This window comes from Sus scrofa, chromosome 8, assembly GCF_000003025.6.
Source record: "Sus scrofa isolate TJ Tabasco breed Duroc chromosome 8, Sscrofa11.1, whole genome shotgun sequence".
NCBI lineage: Eukaryota > Metazoa > Chordata > Mammalia > Artiodactyla > Suidae > Sus > Sus scrofa.
Window position 1 is genome coordinate 44,564,619 of NC_010450.4, and position 24,294 is coordinate 44,588,912.

Consider the following 24,294-nt stretch of genomic DNA (forward strand, 5'->3'; position numbering starts at 1 on the left):
TTTCTTATAAACTTAAAACAGCATTAAATCAGGATGGAAACTGGTTTGCAGTGCCTGCCATGGATTTACCAAACTACTGGTGTCCAAAAAAGCTGCCATTTCCAAATGAAGTAGTTGCCAGGAGATATTTAAATTAACCTTTAATAGGCTGTATTTAAATGAATTGTGTTAAATGGATTAAAGTTTGAGATTTACAGGTATTTTGGGATTTGGGTGTCTGAATACTTTTCCATTTTTAATGCTTCTGTTGACTCCTGTCACCTGTTCACTTAAGTTTCAATTGCAATTTTTCTCTCTTAATTTTAACTTTCTCTTTCAATGACCACACCTATATCAGAAAACAACTATGCAGATTGAGTTTTTGGTTTTTTTTTTACCCTTTACTCATTGTGATCGTCTGCCGAGTTTGTGATGGCAGAGTACCAAGGTGTAATTTTCTGGGTTCTAGGGCTGCGCTGCCCAGTAGGATGGTCTCCACGTGACTGCACAACATCTGAAACAAGGTGGCCTTCATGTAAAACACATCGGGTTTCATCAAGAATGCAAAGTGGCTCCTGTGTATTTTTTTTTTTTTTTTGGTCTTTTTAGGGCCGCACCCTCAGCATATGTAAGTTCCCAGGCTAGAGCTAGAGCTGCTGGCCTTACACTACAGCAACAGCAACGTGGGATCCGAGCTTTGTCTGTGACTTGTACCACAGTTCATGGCAATGCTGGATCCTTAACCCACTGAGTGAGGCCAGGTATCAAACCTGTGTCCTCATGGATGCTAGTCAGGTTCGTGACCACTGAGCCATGATGGGAACTCCCGGCTCCTGTGTATTTTATATTGATTACATGTAAAAGTGGTGATATTTTGGAAATATTGAGTTGTATAAAATATGTGATTAACATTAATTTCACCTGTTTACTTTTCCTTTTTTACTGTGGCTACTGGAACATTTAAGATTACATATAGGACCAATATTTGTGATTTGCTTTAATGACTTCTTTTCTTTTCTTTTCTTTTCTTTCCTTTCCTTTCCTTTCCTTTCCTTTCCTTTCCTTTCCTTTCCTTTCCTTTCCTTTGTCTTTTTGCCATTTCTTGGGCCGCTTCCACAGCATATGGAGGTTCCCAGGCTAGGGGTCTAAACGGAGCTGTAGCCACTGGCCTACGCCAGAGCCACAGCAACTCAGGATCCCAGCCGCGTCTGCAATGTACACCACAGCTCATGGTAACGCCAGATCCTTAACCCACTGAGCGAGGAGGCCAGGGATCGAACCCAAAACCTCATGGTTCCTAGTCGGATTCGTTAACCACTGAGCCATGACGGGAACCCCTGTCTTTTATTTTCATTAGACATCATTATTTTAAATGGTTCTAAACCAGAGTTCCCTGGTGGCTCAGCAGGTTAAGGATTAGGTGGGATCTGAGCTTTGTCTGTGACCTGTACCACAGTTCAGGTGTTGTCATTGCTGTGGCTCCTATCACTGCTATGGCAGGGGTTTGAACCCTACCCCAGGAACTTTTGCATGTCACTGACACAGCCAAAAAGTAAATGAAATAAAGAGTTCTAAGCCATTAGGCAGTTTTGTTTAATATATCTTTAAATTATGTATGGTTTCATTTTATGTTTTTTCAGTGTGAGTGTGAACTATAGGAAACTGGAAAGTTAGAATACCTTAAAGTTTTCATCAGGATTATATATTTTTGATTGAGTTCTTTTTTTCCTCCAGTTTTGAAATGGCATATCCTAATGGCAAATTGAATTATTAAAATACTAATTTTCTTAAAAGTAGATATTTATGTTGTGATTAGGCAAATTACAAATAAATGGACTTTAAGTGACTATAAAATAAAGCAACTGATTTTCATAAATTGTTTTAAGATACTAGCCTACATTTTAAAAATACTCCTTATGGTATACTTCAACCCTTCAATAAAGATTAAGATTTTTTTTCATCTTTTATCACCTGATTTTAACATAACTCAATCCTTAGAGTCTATTTCCTAAATAATGAATTTTCAGAATTCTACCACTTTTCTTCATTTCCCCTACACTTCTGTGGGGCAGTCTACCATTATCTACAGAAAGAAAAATTTTCCCCAATTTCTCTCTTCATAACTCCTCCATCTCATCTCCATTCTATAACTAATCATTTTTTTCTGAAAGCATCCTATCATTTACTTGCTTAAACTCTCCAGTGATTCCCAATTGCTCATCAGAAATGTAAAAAGTAATAAAAATAATTGAAACTACTTACAGCCTCAACTATCTCCACTCTTTCTCCTGATCGAGCAAAATAGAACTTTTTTAGATTTTTTTTTTTTTTATCTTGCTCTCTTTATCCTCAGAGCTTTTGCACCTGTTGTTTCCATTGTTGGGAACACTGTTTCTTCTCCTTTTCATCCACATCAGCTCTGTTCATCCTGCTGGTCAAATGACTTCTTCAAGGAAGGCTCCACTCTGCTCTCCAGTCTCTACCATGTCTGAGTCACAGAATTGATGTTTCTTGTGTTTTCAGAATATGTTCAATTTCCCCACCACAGTAGTTCTCACACTGTAGATCTTTTCCTGCTTGAGGGCTGGAATGTAAACTTCATGAAGCCAGAGATCATGTATAATCTCCTAACAATGGTATCGTTACAGATAAAGTCTGCATATTTAGGAACGGATGAACATTTTTTAAATGAGGTTTTGCTGTTTGTACACAAATATGAACATTTTTTAAATGAGGTTTTGCTGTTTGTACACAAATAGGAAATAAATACCCCAGTAGCTCAAGATTAATTCTTTTGAACTGACAACTCACTGTTCTTTCAAATTTACTGCTATGAAAATCATTAAACTAAATTTTAATCATGAAAGAAAGATTCATCATTTCATGAAGGATAAAAAAAATCCATTCTGAGTGGGCTATTTAATTTTATTTAGAGATGGATTGTAGGTTGAAACACAGAAGAACATGCACACATTAGACCAATTTCCTTTTCATGTGGGTGTGGCAAATTACTGTTAATTAATTGTATCTATTGAAACTTTTTTAATGTTGATCATAATGTTTTCATGTGAAGCTCTCAAGCAACAATAAAATAGCTACTGAAATCGTGGCGTGTAAGACCACCGCCATACCCTAGGTTGAGCACCTTAGACAACTGGCCATCCTCCCAAGGATGGCTTCCTTGGAGTTGTCTCTCCCAGCCTCTCAGTTGGATACATTATTAAGAATGATTGCTTACTAAATATACATTATTTTCTTGCCTTAAGATAATTTTAAAAAGTTTTCTGAGTACCAGGCACAGCATGATAGCAGGCAATCAGTAAAGAATCTTTGAAAGAGTTAGTTAATTCTGAGTTATATGTATTTCTTTTTTATTTGGCCCAGGCTGTTTTGTCCAGATAATAACCTCTGTTCCTTCATAGAAATATTATACTCAAGGAGATGCTGTGTAGATAGGATCTGTAGTTTAGTTCCAGAAAAATATTTGTTTCTCCCATGGATTTTGTCATTTCCTTTGATTAGTGAATTCAAACAATTTAACAATTTAAACAGCTTAAAGAATGGACAATCCTCTTTTGAAATGATTTGCTGCCAATATCAAATTCCAAGCCCTGCCTATCCAATCTCTCTTGTGTTTTCAGAGTCGATTTAAAAAAATTTTTTTTACATCACACTTATTTTTAATCTACCTTGAGATTTTTACAAAAAAAAGGTAAAAATCCTAAATGGATAAAAGAATAAAATAAGACACATTTTTAGAGGAAATTTTTTGAAACACAACGTTTCTCTAGTATTACACAGTTTGAAATACATTTTTCTTAAATATCCTATGAAGCCATCAATTTGTGGACTATTGATAAAAGTAGATAATCCTTGCCATTTATTACTAAACTTTTGCTGATTTAGTAATCAAAAACATGATTTATCAAAAAGAGATAAACACGGGAGTTCCCATTGTGGCTCAGCAGGTTACAAACCTGACTAGTATCCATGAGGATGAGGGTTTGATCCCTGGCCTTGCTCAGTGGCTTAAGAATCTGGTGTTTCTGGAAGCTGTGGCATAGGTGGCAGGTGAGGCTCAGATCTGGTGTTGCCATGGCTGTGGTGTAGGCTGACAGCTGCAGCTCCGATTCAGCCTCTGGCTGAGGAAGTTCCATATGCCACAGGTGCAGTCCTAAAAAAAAAAAAAGAGAGAGAGAGAGAGAAAGAAAGAAAAAAGAGAGAGATAAATACAAACAGGAAGACATTTTGATTTAGATTTTTGGATTTTACACATTTTATCTGGATTTATTGTCTTAAAGATAAGACTGTATTTCAGCAAGAATTTTTTTCTTGGAGTTCCCATTGTGGCTCACTGGTAATGAACTCGACTAGTATCCAAGAGGATGTGGGTTCGGTCCCTGGCCCCTCTCAGTGGGTTAAGGATCTGGCATTGCCTGGGAGCTGTGCTGTAGGTAGCAGATGTGGCTCAGATCTGACATTGCTGTGACTTGTGTAGGCCAGCAGCTATAGCTCCCATTAGACCCCCTAGCCTGGGAACCTCCATATGTCACAGGTGAGGCCTTAAAAATACAAAGGAAAAAAAAAAGAATTTTTTCCTCTATTTTGCCACTTTCCTAATCTTAAATTAGTAATAAAATGTTCTTTTATGCTGCTGCTGTAGTACATTTCTATCTGACACTTCTGTTATATTGATTAAAACAGTGCAGAGAATGTAGGATTTGAAGGCTCCATAAAAAATACAGCTGAGGAGTTCCCATAGGGGCTCATTGGTAATGAACCCGACTAGGATCCATGAGGACCTGGGTTCCGTCTCTGGCCTCAGTGGATTAAGGATCAGGTGTAGGCCAGCAGCTGTAACTCTGATTTGACCCCTAGCCTGGCAACTTCCATGTGCTGCAGGTGTGGCCTGCCCTAAAAAAATAAAATAAAATAAAATAAAATAAAATAAAATAAAATAAAATAAAATAAAATAAAATAAAATAAAATAAAATAAAATAAAATAAATGCAGCTGATAAGGAATATCCAATCTGATAGTATCCCCACCCTAATCCATGCTCACCTTCACTTTCTGATGTCCTAATGCATTATTGCATTGTTGCAAATTGTCTTTCCCCCAAATTACTGCACTAATATCTCCCATCTCACATGACTGTTCTGCAGTATGATTTTACCCCCTCACCTACTCATCAAGGTGTGGAGTTCTCCTGCCCTTAGATCTGGGTGATTATTTGACCCGTAGAGCATGAGAGAAGTAAATTCCTGGGACTTTGAGGCTAGTTCATTAGGACTCTTGAAGTTTCCACCTGAGTATCTTGGAGCACTTGAACTTGAGATGTTTCCTCTAGGAATTTCACCTCAGGAGAGGCTGTGGGAAGCTCTTAGCCAGCAGTGCTGGCCATACTCTCAGCCACTGGGGGAGCGTCTTGGTACACCAGCCTGGTGGAGCTTTGTGATGACTCCGTCCCACTCCAACATGAGAACTTCCTCCCCAAAGGGGAGGGCAACCCGCAGAACCATGAAAAATAATATTACTGTGTTAAGCCAATAAGTTTGGGGTGCTTTGACATGCAGCAGTGGATAATTTGTACAGCACTCTATGTGTTATTTTTTCTTCCATTTTATATGTCTGTGTTAGTAAGTGTGTATACAGGTGTACACATATTTATGGATGAATCAAGAGCTTTGAGTGGTCTGTGTTTGAAAAGATAAGGTGTATATGAACCCAAGTCAGTCCATAGCAGGGCTAGCAATTTGTTTTCAGTGGTATTATGTTATTACTATGTTATATATTTTTTAACCTTCCCGGTAATTTTACAGAGGTAAAATGAAACCCAAAGGCACATGGGAGGCTGTCAGGTTTACTATTGAAAAAGAGAGGAGACACATGCAATCTTAGAGACCAGGCAGAATTTTAGTTTTGAGTCTGCTTAGGAATCTCAAGTGAATAAGCAGACAAATATGCTGCCATAGTTTGCTGGAAACACCGGCTTCTTCCACTAATTTGGGTCCCATGGCAGTTTAACTCATTTTCTTTTTTTTATGTATATAATGATTTTTTTTCAATTTGTATACACAAGAGTCCTCTACCAGGGCCTCTATTCAGCCTGCAGTGGGATTTTCTTCAATTCGTGTTGGTTCCAGGTCTTGGCTTCTAAAGCACAACACTGTACTTTGGCTAGCCTGCCAGGAGCAATCTGGGATTGATGACTGATCTAAAATTCTTAAATGTTTGTGCAAAGTGTTATTTTGGGAAATATGAGGATTTTCCCGAACAGCTGTGACATTCTAATACTTCCCTAAATTATTTATAATATTTCTTTCTAAAAATTTACTGTTCATTTTATATGCAACTTTTGAATTTCAAAAGGAACTTTTCTCCACATCTGAAATGCCAATTTCTATAACCCATGTCTACCTGAGGGGGAGGGTGGGAAGAACATAAGATGTTAGTTCAATTTATTCAGTAGCTTACAGAGGACTATAGCCAGGGAGAGAGCCTCTCAGATGACTCTGAGAAATGATTCCAAAGATGTAAAGGGTGGAGGCCAGCACATAAGTGATTTTGGTAAAGGGGTACCTGCAGTCAGCACACATCTTGGTAGAAGGCTGCTGCTAGTCACAGATAGCCTAATTCATGGTTTTAGTGCTTTTCTAAGCATGGAAAGATGCAAGGATCCAGGTTCATAAAAAAATGTCTCCTGAAAATAGCTAAATATCTGAGGGCTGTTCTAACAGTTCTCCTTCATTCTTGATTTTCATACTGAATTCTTTCCTGGATGTCAGTGACTATGGTGGCTGCATTCTTGTAGAACTAGGTGGCAAGCTACATTCCTTAGTTGACATCTATAATTTTAAAGTAGACAAGTTAGAACTTTTAAAGGAAGGTACATGTTTTAGAATATTAATGGTATATATAACATATATATTTTCACAATTTTAAAAAATAGTGATTGCCAAATGTAGCATATTACTGAGACTTCTTAAAACAGGAATTTAAAAGCAGTATAATAAGTGAAATATTTTGCACAGGTAATTCTATGACTATTTGCTTTTTTTTTTTCTTTAATTAAAACTTCTCTGGAGAGGATGGTAAAAATAACTACAAACAGTTTTTTAAATATTACCATATAAATAATTTTAGTGACTCTGGTACAGTTTCTTTCTAAATAAGGCCTTACCTTATTTCTTCTAAAAAAGATTTTCTGTATCTTTTCAGTGGGAAGACTTTTTCTCAAGGAGTATCTTTAAAAAGAAAAGGCACCAAAGTATGGCTAAAATTGACTTTTACTTGCTCGACCTCATGCTATTCACCTGACCTTGACACTTCCCATTTACATAGGGTTGAATTTTCCACTTTATCTACATCTTGCTTGTTTACATTCTTCATCTTCAAATTCCAAAATGACTCTTTTTTTAGTGATTTTTCTTTTTTTTAGAGTTGTTTTACAGTGTTCTGTCGCTTTTCTACTGTAACAACAAAGTGACCCAGGCACACATACATATATACATCCTTTTTCTCACATTATCCTCCATCATGCTCCATCACGAGTGACTAGATATAGTTCCCAGTGCTATACTGCAGGATCTCATTGCTTATCCATTCCAAATGCAATAATTTGCATCTAGTAACCCCAGATTCCCGGTCCATCCCACTCCCTCCTTCTTCCCCTTGGCAACCACAAGTCTGTTCTCTATGTCCATGAGTTTCCTTTCTGTGAAAAGGTTCCTTTGTGCCATATATTAGATTCCAGATATGTGATATCATATGTTATTTGTCTTTCTCTTTCTGACTTACTTCACTTATGAGTATGAGAATCTCTAGTTCCACCCATGTTGCTGCAAATGGCATTATTTTGTTCTTTTTTTAATGGCTGAGTAGTATTCCATTGTGTATATATACCACATCTTCTTAATTCATTCATCTGTCATTGGACATTTAGGTTGTTCCATCTCTTGGCTATGGTGAATAGTGTGTCAGTGAACATGTGGGTACATATGTCTTTTTCAAGGAAAGTTTTTCTCATTTGTTCCTTTCTTTTTTTGGTTGGATGATATCCATTTATTTTATGCTTGTGTACTTTTCTTTTTTTTTGTTGTTGTTTTTTTTTTTTTTTTTTTGTCTTTTTGCTTTTCTTAGGGCCACACCCATGGCATATGGAGTTCCCAGGCTAGGGGTCTAATCAGTCTAATCAGAGCCATAGCCAAAGGCCTACGCCAGAGCCACAGCAATGTGGGATCTGAGCCACGTCTGCAACCTACACCACAGCTTATGGCAACACCAGATCCTTAAGCCACTGAGCGAGGCCAGGGATCGAACCTGCAACCTCATGGTTCTTAGTCAGATTCGTTAACCACTGCGTCACAACGGGAACTCCTCTTTTTAGTTTTTGTGAATGTATGTTTGGTTTTGATTTGTGTTTCCCCTGTTTTTTAAGTATGTTAACCCCTTTCTAGATCTGCTTGCTTTAGCCTGATAGTCATATAGGCTCAAACACATTCTAAAATTAAAAAAAAAATAAGTCTAGATTTTCTTACTTACCTTCCCCACATTCTATGATTTTGAAGTCCTTTTTTAACACCTTAATTTTTTTTTCATGTTTGTTCTTTTACTGTTCCTTGTGTTTATCATCACTTTTACAGTAGTATAGTAGGGTTGTTTTTTTTGTTTGTTTGTTTTTCCTTTTAGATTTGTATTCTGACTTATTTAAGTGATTGCTTTCCAACTGTGATTTCCTTCATCCTGTTTCTTCTTACTTCTTTTTTATTTAGAGAAGCCCTTTCAGTATTTCTTTTAGAATGGATTTACTATTGCTGTACTCTGTTAGCTTTTGTTTGTTGGAGAAATTCTTAATTTCTTCTTCTATTTTAAAAGATATTCTTGTTGGGTAGAGTATTCTAGGCTGAAAATTTTCCCTTTTAGAACTTTCAGTATATCTTGCCACTCTCTTCTGGCCTGTAGTGTTTCTGTAGAGAAGTCATCTGATAGCCTTATGGGGGTTCCCTTATAATTAATGCTTTGTGTTTCTCTTGCTGCCTCTAGAATCCTCTTTTTATTTTTAACTTTTGCCATTTTTATTATAATATGTCTTGGTGTGGGCCTGTTTGGGTTTAACTTTTTGGGGGCCTTCTGTTCTTCCTATATCCTGACATCTGTTTTCTTTAGATTTGGAAAATTTTCAGCCATAATTTCTTCAAATATATTTTCAATCCCCTTTTCTTTTTCTTTTCCTTCTGGAAGTCCTATTATGCATAGATCAGCATGCTTTATATTATCCCATAGAGCTTTTATGTTGCTTTCATGTTTTTTCATTTGGTTTTGTCTGCTGTCCTGATTGGGTGATTTCCTTTATTGTATCTTCCAAGTCACTAATTTGTTCCTCTGCATTATTCATTATGCTCTTTGGTGTCTTTTGCTCAGTTTGCATCTCTGCAAATGAATTTTCTAATTTTTTGGGCTCCTCCTTAGGTTTTCTAGTTCCTTCCTAAAGTAATATGCATTACTATTTATATTTGCTCTTAATTCCTTCATATTCACCCTTAATTCCTTCAGTATTTTCATTATCTCCCTTTTGAACTTGGTGTCTATTAGACTGCAGAGGTCTGTTTCATTGTTTTGCTTTAGGCGAATTCTCTTATTCTTTTAACTGGGAATAGTTCCTGAGCTTCTTCATCTTGCTTATATTTTTCTCTTTCTGTGAGTTCGGAGAAACCAAACTGTAGTCTTTGAGAGCTGTTTCTATGCAAGAGCTCCCCTTTGTATTTTGCGGAGGGTTACAATTCATTTTTGGCATGGGAGTTTGGATATTTGCTATCTCTTTCTTTGGTGTGAGCGGGCGGTTATCCCCATGGTGCTGAGTGTGTTTCCAGGGAGAAGGAGGCAATGGGTAGGGCTAGTGGTCAGTGCCTGGTTGATGGGCCCTTGACAGTAGCAAGGACCTGCAGGAAGGTGGCACAGACTACTCCTGGTTACAGGGCCCTGGGAAACGGTAATGAGCCTCAGGCTGATTTAGATGGTGCCCAAGGCATTTGGCAGTGGCAGTGGCAGGGTGTGTTAGTTCCCAAGTGAGTGAGAGCAACAACAGGTGCTGTTTGGTCACAGTGGCCTCCTCCTTGTGGGGCTGCAAGTGGTGCCTGTTCACAGACCCCTAGTGATGGTTGGCCACACCCACATCTCGAGTCAGAGATAATTGCAGTGGTTTGCTCTCGCCACCTGTATACCACACAAGAAGCACCCTATCCCACTTAGCCCATGCAGGATGTGCTGCACAGGCTTCTCTTAGTTGCAGGGTCCTGGGAAGTGACAGCACTCAGGCATGTGAGCACTGCCTGGAGCGTTTGGCAGTGGCAGCAGCAGGGCAGGTGTGTTCCCAGGGAAGTGAGAGCAACAACAGGTGGTGCTTGGTTGTGGTGCCCTCTTTTTTGCTGACCTCTGTGGTGACTGGGGCCACAGGTGGAGCCTGTTCACAGATCCCTAGTGGTTGCAGGCCACACCTCCCTCTGGTTTCTGAGATGACTGCTGTGGTTTGTCCCTGATGCCTGTAGATCATACAAGAGGCACCAAATCGTGCTTAGCGCCCTGCTGCCCTTAGCCCACACAAGAGGTGCCCAGACACCCATAGCCCTCACAAGAAGTGCCTGGTGTCCAGTAGCCTGAGCAAGTGGCCTCTTGCCAACTGTAGCCTGGGCCAGAGGCGCCCCTCCATCCAAGAATCTGCAGGTGTGTAGGGAAAGAGATGCCTATGGTGGTGTGCCCCTCCTCCTCTTTCCCTCCCCAACAATGGCACCTTGCTTCTCCTGCAGTCCCAGACCCCCTCCTGGGTTCCCTCAGCTGTGGCATTCTGCTTCCCGGCCTATGGCACACTTCTCCCTAGCTCCCAGGCTGTCTCTGCACAGCCAATCCTAGTCTTATTCCTAGAACTGACCTTCATAGCCTGAGTCACAGCACTTAGCTCCCACCTGAGTGTCTCAGGTTGTGGTGTCCTGGTAGGTGGTACAGATGATCTGTGCAGCTCTTACTCTCCTTTCCCCTCCTCAGTCCAGCTGCTGTACTTTTCTTGGTGACATTGAGGTCCCTCCATCTTGGCTGATCAGTTAGGTGGCTCCAGGCTGTGGGTTCCTTTTCTCTTTCACAGATCCCTCTCAGGAATGCTAATCCCATCCCGATACCTTTTTTTCCTCTCTCTCTTTTTCTCTTTTGTTCTACCCAGTTATGTGAATGGTATGTTGCCCTTTTTGGAGGTTTATATTCTTCTGCCCATATTCAGTAGATATTCTGTGCAAATTTTTCTGCATGTAGATGTGTTCTTTTGATGTGTTTGTGGGAGAAGTTGAGCATGATGTCTTACTCCTCCACTATCTTGAGCCTTCCTCCCAAAATGACTTCTTTCTTCTAAATCTTAAGATGTTTTTCAAATTACATGACTTTCATAAATGCTGGTGTTGGTCTTGCTTTTCAGAAATGTAAGGAATACAAAGAAAGGAAATTCATCCCCTTTCCTTAAAAAAAGAGAGGTTAGGAGTTCCCTTTGTTGCTCAGAGGTAACAAACCTGACTAGTGTCCATGAGGACTTACATTTTATCCCTGGCCCTGCTCAGTGGGTTGGGGATCTTGGCATTGCTATCTGTGGGTCACAGTCTCAGCTCTGATCTGTGTCGCTGTGGGTGTGGCTGTGGCCAGCAGCTGCATCTCTGATTCAACCCCTAGCATGGTAAATTCCAGATGCTGCAGGAGTTGCCCTAAAGAGAGAGAGAGGGAGAGAAGAGAGAGAGAGAGAGATTTGCAGTGACTATGTTTAAGACTTTTTCCAGATCAAAACTTGAATAAAGCTCTCAATAACACAGACGACTAACTCCCTTTTCCCTATTCACTAGAATAAAGATTCTTGGAGACTACAGAATCTCTCTCTCTCAAACCTTTCAAGGCAAAGTCTTACTATATTCTTTTATGTGCATCACTTATGAATTTTTAATTAGACACCCTTGAAGCAGGAAAATGAGTAGTTAATTCCCAGAAACTTTGCCTCTGTAATTAGTTTATTTTTTGCCATGCATATTACAAAGAGAAAATGTATCTTTATTCAAAAACATTCCAAGAATGTTAAAAATGTGGAACTTCATGGTATTTCTCAAAGGATCAATTGGTTCTCTTTTGTGTCCTAAATCTGTGGATTCTACATCTAGAACCTCAGTTTCCCAACATGCCAGCACTAGTCTTTCTTCTGGAAATGATAAATGATGGGGAATAAGATGAACTGGACTTACGGGTAGCAGAATTCCTGAGGAAAAGTATATTCATCTTGCTTGTAGAAAAAAACGGTAAAATTGTATCAGAGCATAAGAGAAATGAAGTGAAAACCTCAGACTAAACTTTTGGCATCTTGAGACAAAATTGATTTATGGACCTGCTCTCCTTTCTTGTTTTCTAGTGTCGTAAAATTAATGAGAATGAAATGAAAGCATATTTGAGATTTTCTTTACAATTTCCTAGGACTCTACCTATGCTGAAATACACAGCTCTTTGCTTTGTATACCTACCTCCATGGGTATATTTAGAAACAAAACAATACCAGTTTTAATATGAAACTCTTGTTCTCCAGCATATGTTGCTACAACCAGGTGGATGAATAATTAGCTTTGGATAGATGGTACTATAAAATGTAAATAAGGTTTTCTCCTGGTATTTTAAGTATATCTTTTCTGTGGCCTTTGAGCTTTCCACAAACAATTATTGTCTGTGAAGAGGTCATAATTTTAGCAGTATAAATGTACTGAAATGACAATAATTTAATTTTTAATCATAAATGCCATTTCTCATAGTAGACAGGCTGTGGTAATTAATTTTGAGAGAGTGAAACCAAGTAAGGAAAGCTGCAACTAAAGAAATCCCAAGAGTATTTTTTATGGTTAGATGGTATCTAAAGAAAATCAATATTACATTAAGTGGTGTTAAACTTTTTATGCTCCAGGAAAGCACTTTAGTAGTTCATTTAATGAATAGCAAACCCAATAAAACAGTCAATCTCAGGAGAGTTACTTACCACAAAGATTTCAAAGATTAACATTTGACTTTGTGTGTTTTGGTTTCCTATTTGCTTTTGATTGATTAATTTAAGCAATATTTTATTATGAATATTAACATCCTAGTATTATCAGTATCTTTTTTTCCAAGTTTTATTGAAGTATAATTGTTTGACAATGTTGTATTAATTTTTCTGTACAGGAAAGTGATTCAGTTATACATCTACACATATCCATTCCCATATAGGTTGTCATAGAATATTGAGTAGATTTTCCTCTGCTATACAAAAAAATCCCCATCGACCACCCATTCCATATACCATAGTGTGTATATGCTAGTCCTAAGCCCCCAATCCATCTCTCCCCCTGTCTTTCCCTTTTGGAAACCATAAGTTTTTTTTCAAAGTCTGCAAGACTGTTTCTATTTCGTAAATAAGTTCATTTAATCGGTACCTTTATTTAAATTAAAATGGCTCCCCACTTAGGAAGCAGTGCCTCTGTATGACTCATGGCATAGAGGCTGGAACCATCCTGGTCCATCTCTTGTCTTCCTTAGTATCAGGGGTGCAGAGAAGGTAAATGGTGCCATTGTTACCATCTCTTACCATCTGTTCAGCTGACCAGAGAAATGTGATAAAATATGACACAAGATCAAAATAGATGAGTATGAAAGTGATATAGACATACCGACTTACTATATACTATATTTTAACATGTTATAGAGGAAATCTTGACTATATTTCAAGTTATTGACATATTTCAAGTTATTGTTTGACTCGTGTTTAATTTTTTTTCTTTCAAATGAGCCATCACATAGTATCTAGGCCTGACTGCATTAGGAGATTTCCTAACTGTAACAAGCTACATTTTGACTTTGTGGGAAAATGCAGATACAGATAAAACTATTTTGGTGATTTTTTTTTTTCTCCCCAAATTTTCTCTCACAGCCTTTTTTTGCAACATCAGCAGAAGTGTAAGTGATCTGGTAGGGTTATGAAGAGCAGTCCTCATGTCTTCCCTTCTCAGGGAAGAATTCCCTTGAGAAGAACTTGTCATAGGAAAACTGTTTGTGTTACTCAACAAGTGTGATTGTTGGAGGCCTTCAGCTGCTTGTGGTTTATACAAACTGTCAGCTCTTAGTGTCTGCCATATTGGATTCCTTTTCCATGGCACTAGCGTCCTCTAGAGGCCATCAGAATCAATTGATATTTTCATTAAGAACTGTCCTGACTTGATTGTAACAGGTATAATTTGGGGGACGAAAACAAAATTTTAGCACTAGGCATGGAGGCATTTAAAAAAGGAACCAGATTCACTAGTCGAGGAAATGTGAAACATTTATCTGAATCAGAATGTTGGCCTTGGCGACCTCAGCTCTAATCTTTACTTTGATGTCTTTGGACCCTGTTTTTTAGTCTGAGTTGCTGACTCCCTTTTATGCATCCCAAACCACTCTTGGTTTAGTGATTTAAGCCGTGAACTGTTTACAATCAGGGTGTGAGTCATACAGAGCTGTGTCCCCCTCTAGCCTACCCCCAGCTTGCACCCTGCATCACATTGACCTGTAGTGTGCATGTGGTCACAGTGAAGGGAGGTGTGAATGGTGGGATTAGAAGAGTAAGCAAACCATTGTGCCACAGTGCCTCCAAGGAGACGTGCTTGGATTTGGACACCCATATTCCTATTCAGCAGGGCTTGCTGAGGGGGGAGTCCTTTCCTTGTTCATTCAAATGTTGGTGGAATCCAGCTACATGTGGCCATAGGGCTGCAGGCTGGTTTCCTTCCTGGCCTTACCGGCCATCAGCAGGGGCTGTGAAAGACCCTAGAGGCCTCTCCCCAGGCCTTACACACACTGTCCTGTACCTCAGAACCTGTTTCTTCCTTAGGCTCCCATCTCTCCCTGTAACCAGGAAAGGTTCTTAGCTTCTAAGGTCTCAGTCTCATGGGGTTAGGCTGGTTTTACCTGGCTTATCTAGGATAATATTCCCAACTCAACTTTCCATGTCAAACTTCTCCCCAGCTTTGCATAACCTTAATCCCACCTGCGAAGTCACTTTTCGACATGATGTTAACATATTTGAAGGGGATAGGGCTGGAAATTTTAGGGGTACCATTATTTCACCTTATACCTGCAGTGTGCTAAGTGCTTTATATACATCATTTTAGTTTTTTCCATTTTATCAGAAGAGATCAAGTCTTAGAAAAGTTAGGTAAATTGGCTATATTTATCATGAAGTAGTGTCATGATTTAAAACTAAGTCAGCTTGTTTTGAAAGCCACCTTGCTCTTAAGTCCTGTGACACACTGTGCTATGTGTGTCCTACTGTATAAGTGCGACACACAGGCACAAATACCTTACGAGTTAAGTGTTGAAAAGCCATGCTGGACCAAGTAAAAAGTAGAGTTTGCACCATCTCTTCTGGTGATCTTTATTTTAAAGAGTGGTCTCAGATAATGGGGAATTTGGTATGCTCAAAATTAATCACAAGCTGATAAAAAAATATTTATTTGCAAATTTATTATGTTTCTAAGACTGCACTTCTAAAAAGTTAAATTTCGTAGGTTAGTTGTGAAGCTGTACCTTGACTGGAGACTACCAGTGACCATTAAGAAATTATACAGACTTAATTTCAAAAATGATTTTCATTTCTAAAACATTATTTCATAAAAGAATATGTATATACTTTCACATGCTCATAACTCTAGTTTTTTTAATGCTTGAGATGGGCTACTTGTTTTTAATTAGAGTATAGTTGATTTACAGTGTTGTGTCAATTTCTTCTGTACAGCAAAGTGACCTAGTCATACATATATACACATTCTTTTTCTCCTATTATCTTCCATCATGTTTTATCTATACCTAGAGATTGGATATAGTTTTATGTGCTGTACAGGAGAACCTTATTGCTTATCCATTCTAAAAGTAATAGTTTGCATTTACCGACCCCAAACTCCGTGTCCATCCCACTCCCTCCAACCTCCCCCTTAGAAACCACAATTCTGCTCCCTATGTCTGTGAGCCTATTTCTGTTCTCTAGATAGGTTCATTTGTGCCATATTTTAGATTCCACATATAAATGATATTATATGGTATTTGTCATTCTTTTTGACTTACTTCACTTAGTATGAGAATCTAGTTGCATCCATGTTGCTGCAAATGGCATTATTTTGTTCTTTTTTATGGCTGGATAGTAGTTTTTTGAATTAATGGTTACATTTTAGGATTTAAGTGGAAACAAAGGGTAATACATGATCACTTGGGGCCTTCTGTACTGTTTATCAGAACACAAATACACAATTGCCTCGAATTCCTGTAAATATGCATATCTTTACTTGATCTCAGAATTGTACTTCTCCTTTCTGTTTCAGGCATCCGTTTTACATCCCTCTTCTTCTTTAAAATATTTCCACTGTTAACAGTCACAGATGTTTTTCTTTTTTTAAATTATAGTTGATTTATAAGGTTGTGTTAAATACTGTACAGAAAAGTGACTCAAGTATACATATATATATATGTATATATATATATATATATACATATATATATACACATTCTTTTTAAAAATATTCTTTTCTGTTATGGTTTATCACAGGATATTGAATATGGTTCCCTGTACTATACAGTAGGTCCTGCTGTTTAACCATTCCATATATAGTAGTTCACATCTACTAATTCCAAACTCACACTCCATCCCTCTCCCACCCTCCACCCAGGCAAATACGGTCTATTCTCTGTGTCTGTACATCTGTTTTTGCTTTATAGAAATGTTGATCTGTGTTGTATTTTAGATTCCATATATAAGTGATACAATATGATATCACCTTCTGACCACTCAGTATGATAATCTCTAGATCTGCCTATGTTGCTACAGATGGCACTATTTCATTCTTTCTTATGGCTGAGTAATATTCCATTGCATATATGTACCACATCTCCTTTATCTATTTACACAGGTGTTTTACTCAATGACTTTACCTTAGTTTCAAGTTTTCTGTGGTCCTTGCCTTACAGTGGCTGGATGCAGCCAGGGGAAGGATGTGCTCTGTGAATATTCCTGTGGCCTGGCTGCCTCCTGAGCTCAGATCTGAGTCCTGCTTCCTGAACTTGTTCTCTTAAGTTGGCTGCCCTGTGGATGCAGTATTTACTCATCACTCTCTCCTTGCAGAACCTCGATGCTCTACATGACCACCTTGCCACCATCTACCCAGGTATGCGGGCACCTTCCTTTAGGTGCACAGATGCAGAAAAAGGCAAAGGACTCATACTGCACTACTACTCAGAGAGAGAAGGACTGCAGGATATTGTCATCGGAATCATCAAAACAGTAGCTCAGCAAATACACGGCACTGAAATAGACATGAAGGTAATGGTTAGTAAAGGGGACGCTTCTGAGCACAGATGACATGCACAATATGAGAAAGGGTGCGCTGAGTTTGCCTTTAGTCAACACTGCTCATGGACCTCAGCAGAGGTATATATAAGCTGTAATAGTGGCAACAAGGGCAATCTTCTATATTTGGCCTTGGAATGCATGCATTATACAGGATATTTTTTCCTTGCAGGAGCAGATTTTTCTTTCTAATTATACATTGCTCAAGGCAACATAAAATTTAGTTTGCCTTGCCTGTGAGCACACACAAGCTGGGAAGCAGTAGGATCTGAGACTGGCTTAGCTTAGCTATGGCCCTCAGGACACACACACACACACAAAAACACCTGTAACATATACAAATTCTAAAAACATGAAATGAAATATGATTTTACTGTTCATTGTTTTTTTTTTGTGTGGATATTTTTGTCTGTCCTTGAAATGTGGTTAGACTATCTCATTTTGTGAGCTAAAAGTTTTTCTTTAAAAAAAAGTTAGATTACTTGATAAAAGAAGCCCGGTCTCATACTTTTTTTTTTTTTTTTTTTTTTTTTTTTTTTAGAGCTGCTCACATGGCATATGGAAATTCCCAGGCTAGGGGTCAAATCAGAGTTGCAGATGCTGGCCTACACCACAGCCACAGGAATGCAGGATCTGAGCTGTGTCTGCAGCCTACACCACAGCTCACAGCAACGCTGGATTCTTAACCCACTGAGTGGGGCCAGGGATCGAACCCGTATCCTCATGTACACTAGTCAGGTTTTTTTACCACTGAGCCACAATAGGAACTCTTATGGTCTCATACTTAAAAAACACTGCTGTTGATAATACACACTGTTTTGAGTGATAATTTCAAGATATTGATACAAGAACTGTGCAATAACAGGAACCATTGTTTTTCTATATTTCTTACCCAGTGTCACCCCCATCAGCTGTAGTTTGTGTGCTCAGTGCAGTCAGCCCCATTTTTCAGTGGTCCTGTGTCTGAGAAAAGTGGGGAGATGGGGGGATCTATTTCAGTTTTCTTTCTTTAATCTAATAGGCAGTGACTTTTTAGATATATAGTTATAACATATATGGGAAGTCCAAACTGTTAAGTACAGTATTATACAAATAAAAATTATAACACTTAGTTAGATTGTATTCTGTAACACTTAAATAGATTCTATCAGAAAAGTATTCCATATATTTAATCCAGTAATGTCACATCAGATTTCATGATATTTTCTCTTTCAGGAGTTGGTGTCAATCCTTAACTGGTTCCCAGGTGCATCCTTAGTTTTTCTACAGCTAGAAAGTGGATCTATGCATATCATGACATTATCAAATCCAGAGACATTTAAAAATTAAGAACTTGGGGGATTTCCTGTTGTGATGCAGCGGAAACGAATCTGACTAGAATCCATGCAGATGTGGGTTCAATCCCTGGCTTTGATTAATGGGTCTGGGATCTGGTGTTGCTGTGAGCTGTGGTGTAGGTCTAAGACACAGCTTGGATCCCATGTTGCCATGGCTGTGGCATAGGCTGGCAGCTACAGCTCCAATTTAACCCCTAACCTAAGAATTTCCTGATGCTGCAAATGCTTCCCTGTAAATCAAAACATAACTAAACTAAACTAAAATAAAATGATAAAAATTGAAGTTGTGCAAAGATTGAAATCCCTTCCTGATTAAGACTCTCACTGGAATGCAGTTAAAATTGTATATGCCTTTCATTTCCCATTTTTGATCCTGACACCAAACTGACACTTCATATGGGGAGGGATCCTGTATCAAGGGGTTCACACACATTGAGTCAACTCTTGCTTCGCTTTTACTTAGCCAAACTGAGAGGGAAGCAGGTGTGTAGAAACTTCAGGGGGGAAAACACATAAATTAGGGCTCACATGGAAACTGCAGTTGCCATGGTTATTAGAGCCTTTGGCCTGGGATTTGACAGCAGTGGCACTCTACATAAAATTCACATTCTTGCTTAATTGTGGGGTTCACTTTATACAATGCAAATTGTCTAGTGGCCTTTATTTATTCAAGTGCTCTGATAAAGACTTCTGAAATGTTTTCATTTGGTAATTATATTTTGTGTATTTAATTTTTTTCAAAGTAACTGTTTTAGTTTCCTGAGATATTCTTACGTTGAATCTATAAGTTTTAATAGGTCCAGAGCTACCAGACAACTTAACCACTTGAGAAATATTAGACCATGTTATGAGTGATATACCAGTTAGAAGGTTAAAATATGATCCAAAAAGCTGTTGTTTTGCTAATTTAACCAAAGCAAAAGAGTAGAACTGAGGAATTAATTAATAAATTTAGATTGGATATGACCCAGTTTCTCTAGCTGAAATGGAAACATAGCAGAACATCAAAATTTCTAAGATTGATTTGTTTTCCTATGAAACTTTAGGGAAATCAATCTTTATGGGGAAAATTTTTCATATCATAAGAATACTAATCCTTAACCACTGTGGTAGATCAGTGTGACAGTTTTAGTAACGATATCCTAATTTCACTATGAAAGTATTTTTGGGAGAATATATACAAGAGCATTCATATTAATAGTGATTTGTCTTTAAGTGTCAGAGTTTGCTGAAGTGAACTCTTAAGAGAAAAAATGAAAAAGAGCAATGTTTTGCCTTCATTTAGCTGCAAATGAAGAAATAATTTCTCAACTATTTCCTGTTTTGATCTGGCTGCAGATGAGGTAGGGTTTTTCCTTTATAAGAGGACTTTTTTTTTTTGTTTGTTTTCTTTTTACAGCCACACCTGCAGCACTTGGAAGTTCTCCAGCTAGGGGTGGAATCGAAGCAGTAGCTGCCAGCCTACACCATAGTCACGGCAACGCCAGATCTGGAGCCACATCTGCAGCTTATGCTACAGCTTGTGGCAATCCCAGATCCTTAACCCATTGATCGAGGCCAGGGATCAAACCCATATCCTCATGAGACTAATCTGCTGAGCCACAATGGGAACTCCAGAAGAGGTTTTGATTGCAGTTTCTGAAACTCAAACAAAAATAGCTCATTTATATTTTAATTTTGTATCCACCTGTGAATAATATTTTAGAAATGTTATTTCTTTATAAATTATAGAGCTTTGCTTGGAATTATGATCACTTCCATAGAATAAATTCCTGAATTTGGAATTAAATCAAAGAATGTAAGTTGGGAATTTTTTGCATATTTGCAATCTATCCTTCAGAAAGATTAATCAGAATACCCTCCTGTTAGTAGTATGTGAAATGACTCTTTTTCTGTATCCTACCTAATTTTGGTACTGTAATTTTATATACTTGCCAATTGATAGATAAAAAGTTACATTGGGTATATTTTTAAGCATGTATTTTATCATTTCCTTTTCCTCTATTTTCACATGTCATTTTTGATCATGTTAAACTATGCCACTTTATATGATCTATAAGTTGTTTACTGTATGTGTGTACCTGGCTGAGGGGGGCTGAGCCCACTAGGACAGGGGATGCTTTTTCCACAATTTTTAGCAAAGAGGCTATATGGACAGACAGGGAACTGGTACCAGATTTGATATTTTACTGTGAATGATTATTCATTCTTTAAATTTCATAAATCAACATCCAGAGATAGTTTTCTATTTTAGGCATTGTATAGCATTTGTACACATTACAGTTTTAAAATTAACCTTCTTAATGCAATTGTCATAATCAGTTTCTTAGGTATTTAGATATTTCAACTAAATGGAAATGCTGACAAATTAACACCCCCCCCCATTGGCATCCAGGTTATTCAGCAAAGAAATGAAGAATGTGATCATACTCAATTTTTGATTGAAGAAAAAGAGTCAAAAGAAGAGGATTTTTATGAAGATCTTGACAGATTTGAAGAAAATGGTACCCAGGAGTCACGCATCAGCCCGTATACCTTCTGCAAAGCTTTTCCCTTTCACATAATATTTGACCGGGATCTAGTAGTCACTCAGTGTGGAAATGCCATATACAGAGTGCTTCCACAGGTAAAGGGACATCCACTTCCTTGGAGCCTGAGACAAAAGGCCACAACAATGATATTGTTACACGTGTCTGTTCATTCATGCAATTCTTTGATTATAAATCAGGCAGCATGGAGCACATCACATATCATCTAATTTGTGTAAATGTAAACTAAGTGTATTTGAGAATACTATGACTTTCTCTCAGACAGGGTTTTTTTTTTGTTTTTGTTTTTGTTTTTGTTTTTGTTTTCTTCCTGTTGTAATCACAAGGACAGTGAGAAAATTATTTAAGAATAGTGTATTTGTTTTGATGAGGAAGTGAGTGACTGTCTAGTAATCAGTTTTCACTTCATTTATGCATCATTGAGAAAATAGTCACTGGATATCTACTGTTTAAAATAACTTTCAAAATCAACCATTGACATTTTCAGGGAAAAAAGAAGAATTTAAATCCTCTACAGAGAAAAGCATTAGAGATGACCATGGGGTTTAGTAGAAAAAGCATCAAAGGACAGCATTTGGGTGATGCTGAGAAAGTACATTTGACCTGTATTGTTCAGACCCATTTGTGAACTCCTTTCTATTTTCTCTCTCTCTCTCTTTTTTTTAGGGCTGCATCCATGGCATATGGAAGTTCCCAGGCTGGGAGTCAAATTGAATTGGAGCTACAGCTGCTGACCTACACCACCGCCATAGCAACATGGGATCTGAGCTGCATCTGTGGCTTAATACCACAGCTCTTGGCAATGCCGGATCCTTAACCCACTGAGCAAGGCCAAGGATGGATCCCACGTCCAAATGGATATTAGTTGGGTTCGTTTACCAGTGAGCCACGATGGGCATTCCCTCTATTTTCTGTCCTCTTCTGACTTTTGGAATTGCACATGGCATGTGTCTAGAGATACTTCTTAATGTAATTAAGGAGGCAATAATTTGGGATTAACTCAAATGGAATCTGGCATAAAGCCATCAGTCTGTAGTAGAATAGAGAATGGGCTAGGCCCTTACACTGACCCTGTCTCCCCCATTGATTACCTTAAAAGTGTCACTTCCTTCTCTTTGCCTCTTCTCCCTTTGTTATAACAGGATGCTAGAGGGTGCACGAAATTTAGTCCAGGGTCCAGCCCACTGTAAGCATTCACTTTACCTGTTATGATTAATTAGCCATCTCTTGATAAAACTATTAGTATTTGTGGGTGGTTTTGATATGTGTAAATTTCATTTTAGCCATAGATATTGGACAGCTAATGGTACATTTTAAAAGATAAATTCCACCCTGTTTTTTTTTCAAAGATTCTTCTCTTAGCTTAGCTGATGTGTGAATATTAGTCATCTGAATCCATATTAGGTGGTATGTTCATGTAGCAACTTGATGTCCATTTAATCACTGAGATGCATAGATGACGATGTGAGTTCACTGCTAAGGTAACTTTCCTACAGAATAGCTGTGATTTTCTGTGTTTAAATATTCTTGAGCTGGTTTAATCTAATAACTAATATCAGATCATAAGAATTAATTTTGACTCACTTTTTTTTTTCTTTTTTTGGCTGCACCTGTGGCATATGGAATTTTCCGAGCCAGGGATTGAATCTGAGCTGGGCCGCTGAAGACTCAACAGCAGATCCATAACCCACTGTGCCACAGCCGGAACTCCTTATTTCGACTCATTAAGTGCTCTTCCCTTGTCATCTACATTTTAGCTCCAGCCTGGGAACTGCAGCCTTCTGTCTGTCTTCTCCCTGGTTCGTCCTCACATCGACATCAGTTTCCATGGGATCCTCTCACACATCAATACGGTCTTCGTATTGAGAAGCAAGGTAATCAAGATCTTAGTTCAGTAAATATGAAGAAGTGGGTTAGAGGTGTTCCCCAGGGATAATTAGCTCCAGTACCATTCTGTGCAGTGGAGAAGGCACAGAGAGATCAAACCTGATCCCAAAGGTAATCCTATTTCAAAGCCAACAGTGCTAATTTTGGCATTGCCTGAGGGGGTCAAGGATTTCTACCCCCTGATTATGATGAACAGAAGTGAGTTTTGAGAATGCCTTGCCCCGACAGCCCAGTTGCCTCTAATGAAACTAACATCTTTTACAATGTCCTGTTTTAGAAAACAGAAGTTTGTTTGTTTGTTTGTTTTAATAAACAGTGAGGTCCTACTGTACAGCACAGGGAACTGTATCCAATCTCTTGGAGTAGACCATGATGGAAGATAGTCTGAGAAGAAGAATGTGTGTGTGTGTGTGCGTGTGTGTGTGTATGTGTGTATGTGTGTGTATAAAACTGAGTCACTATGCTTTACAGCGGAAACTGACACAACACTGTAAAGCAACTATACTTTAATAAAAATAAAAATAAATAAAAAGAAATGTAAATGGATAACTGGAAAATCATATTCATCAAAATAAAATAAATTACAAGTGAAACAAGAACAAAACAAACAAAACAAACAGCTGTTTCCACTGGAGTTTTTTCAGTATTTTACCCAATCAATTTCTTTAACTGATCCCTTCAGATTACAGCATTAGTTTGGAAAGACTATACTGATAAAATAAATCATGGGTCCTCAGAAACAAATAAAGATTTTTTTAACTTTACCCAAAGCCATTGATTTATTATTTCTTAACTTATCTGTTGCTCTTCATGTCATTTTTATGGGGAAATAAAGGTGATAACATTTCCACCCAGTTGGTAATTTAAGTAGTCCCCAGATCTTCTGATTTCTGTTCTTAAGACTAATGTAGCCAAAGTGCTCCACAGCACGCATCTCCTCCTTCTTCCCACCTCCCCCCACAACCCATACACGGTATTGGGAACCAGCTACTTTTAGCTGCTCTGTGAATATAGGGGTGGGGCGTGGGGATACTTGGTCTTTGCTAGAGCCTGGAATTCCATGTTGTAGGCATCCTGGAAAATCGGAAATAAGATTCGCAGATACTTTCAATGAAAATGTGAACGTGGCA

General features: G+C 38.2%; 1 protein-coding gene across 6 annotated transcripts in view; it reads left to right on the top strand.

Annotated features, from left to right (window-relative positions):
• GUCY1B3 (guanylate cyclase 1, soluble, beta 3) overlaps positions 1 to 24,294 on the top strand; it is a 60,327-nt gene that overhangs the window by 20,255 nt on the left and 15,778 nt on the right. For all 6 annotated transcript variants that reach the window (XM_021100491.1, XM_021100494.1, NM_001018032.1 and 3 more), the window contains 3 exon segments: positions 17,167 to 17,364; positions 21,124 to 21,354; positions 23,035 to 23,151. In XM_021100491.1, the coding sequence (XP_020956150.1) occupies positions 17,167 to 17,364; positions 21,124 to 21,354; positions 23,035 to 23,151 (546 nt within the window).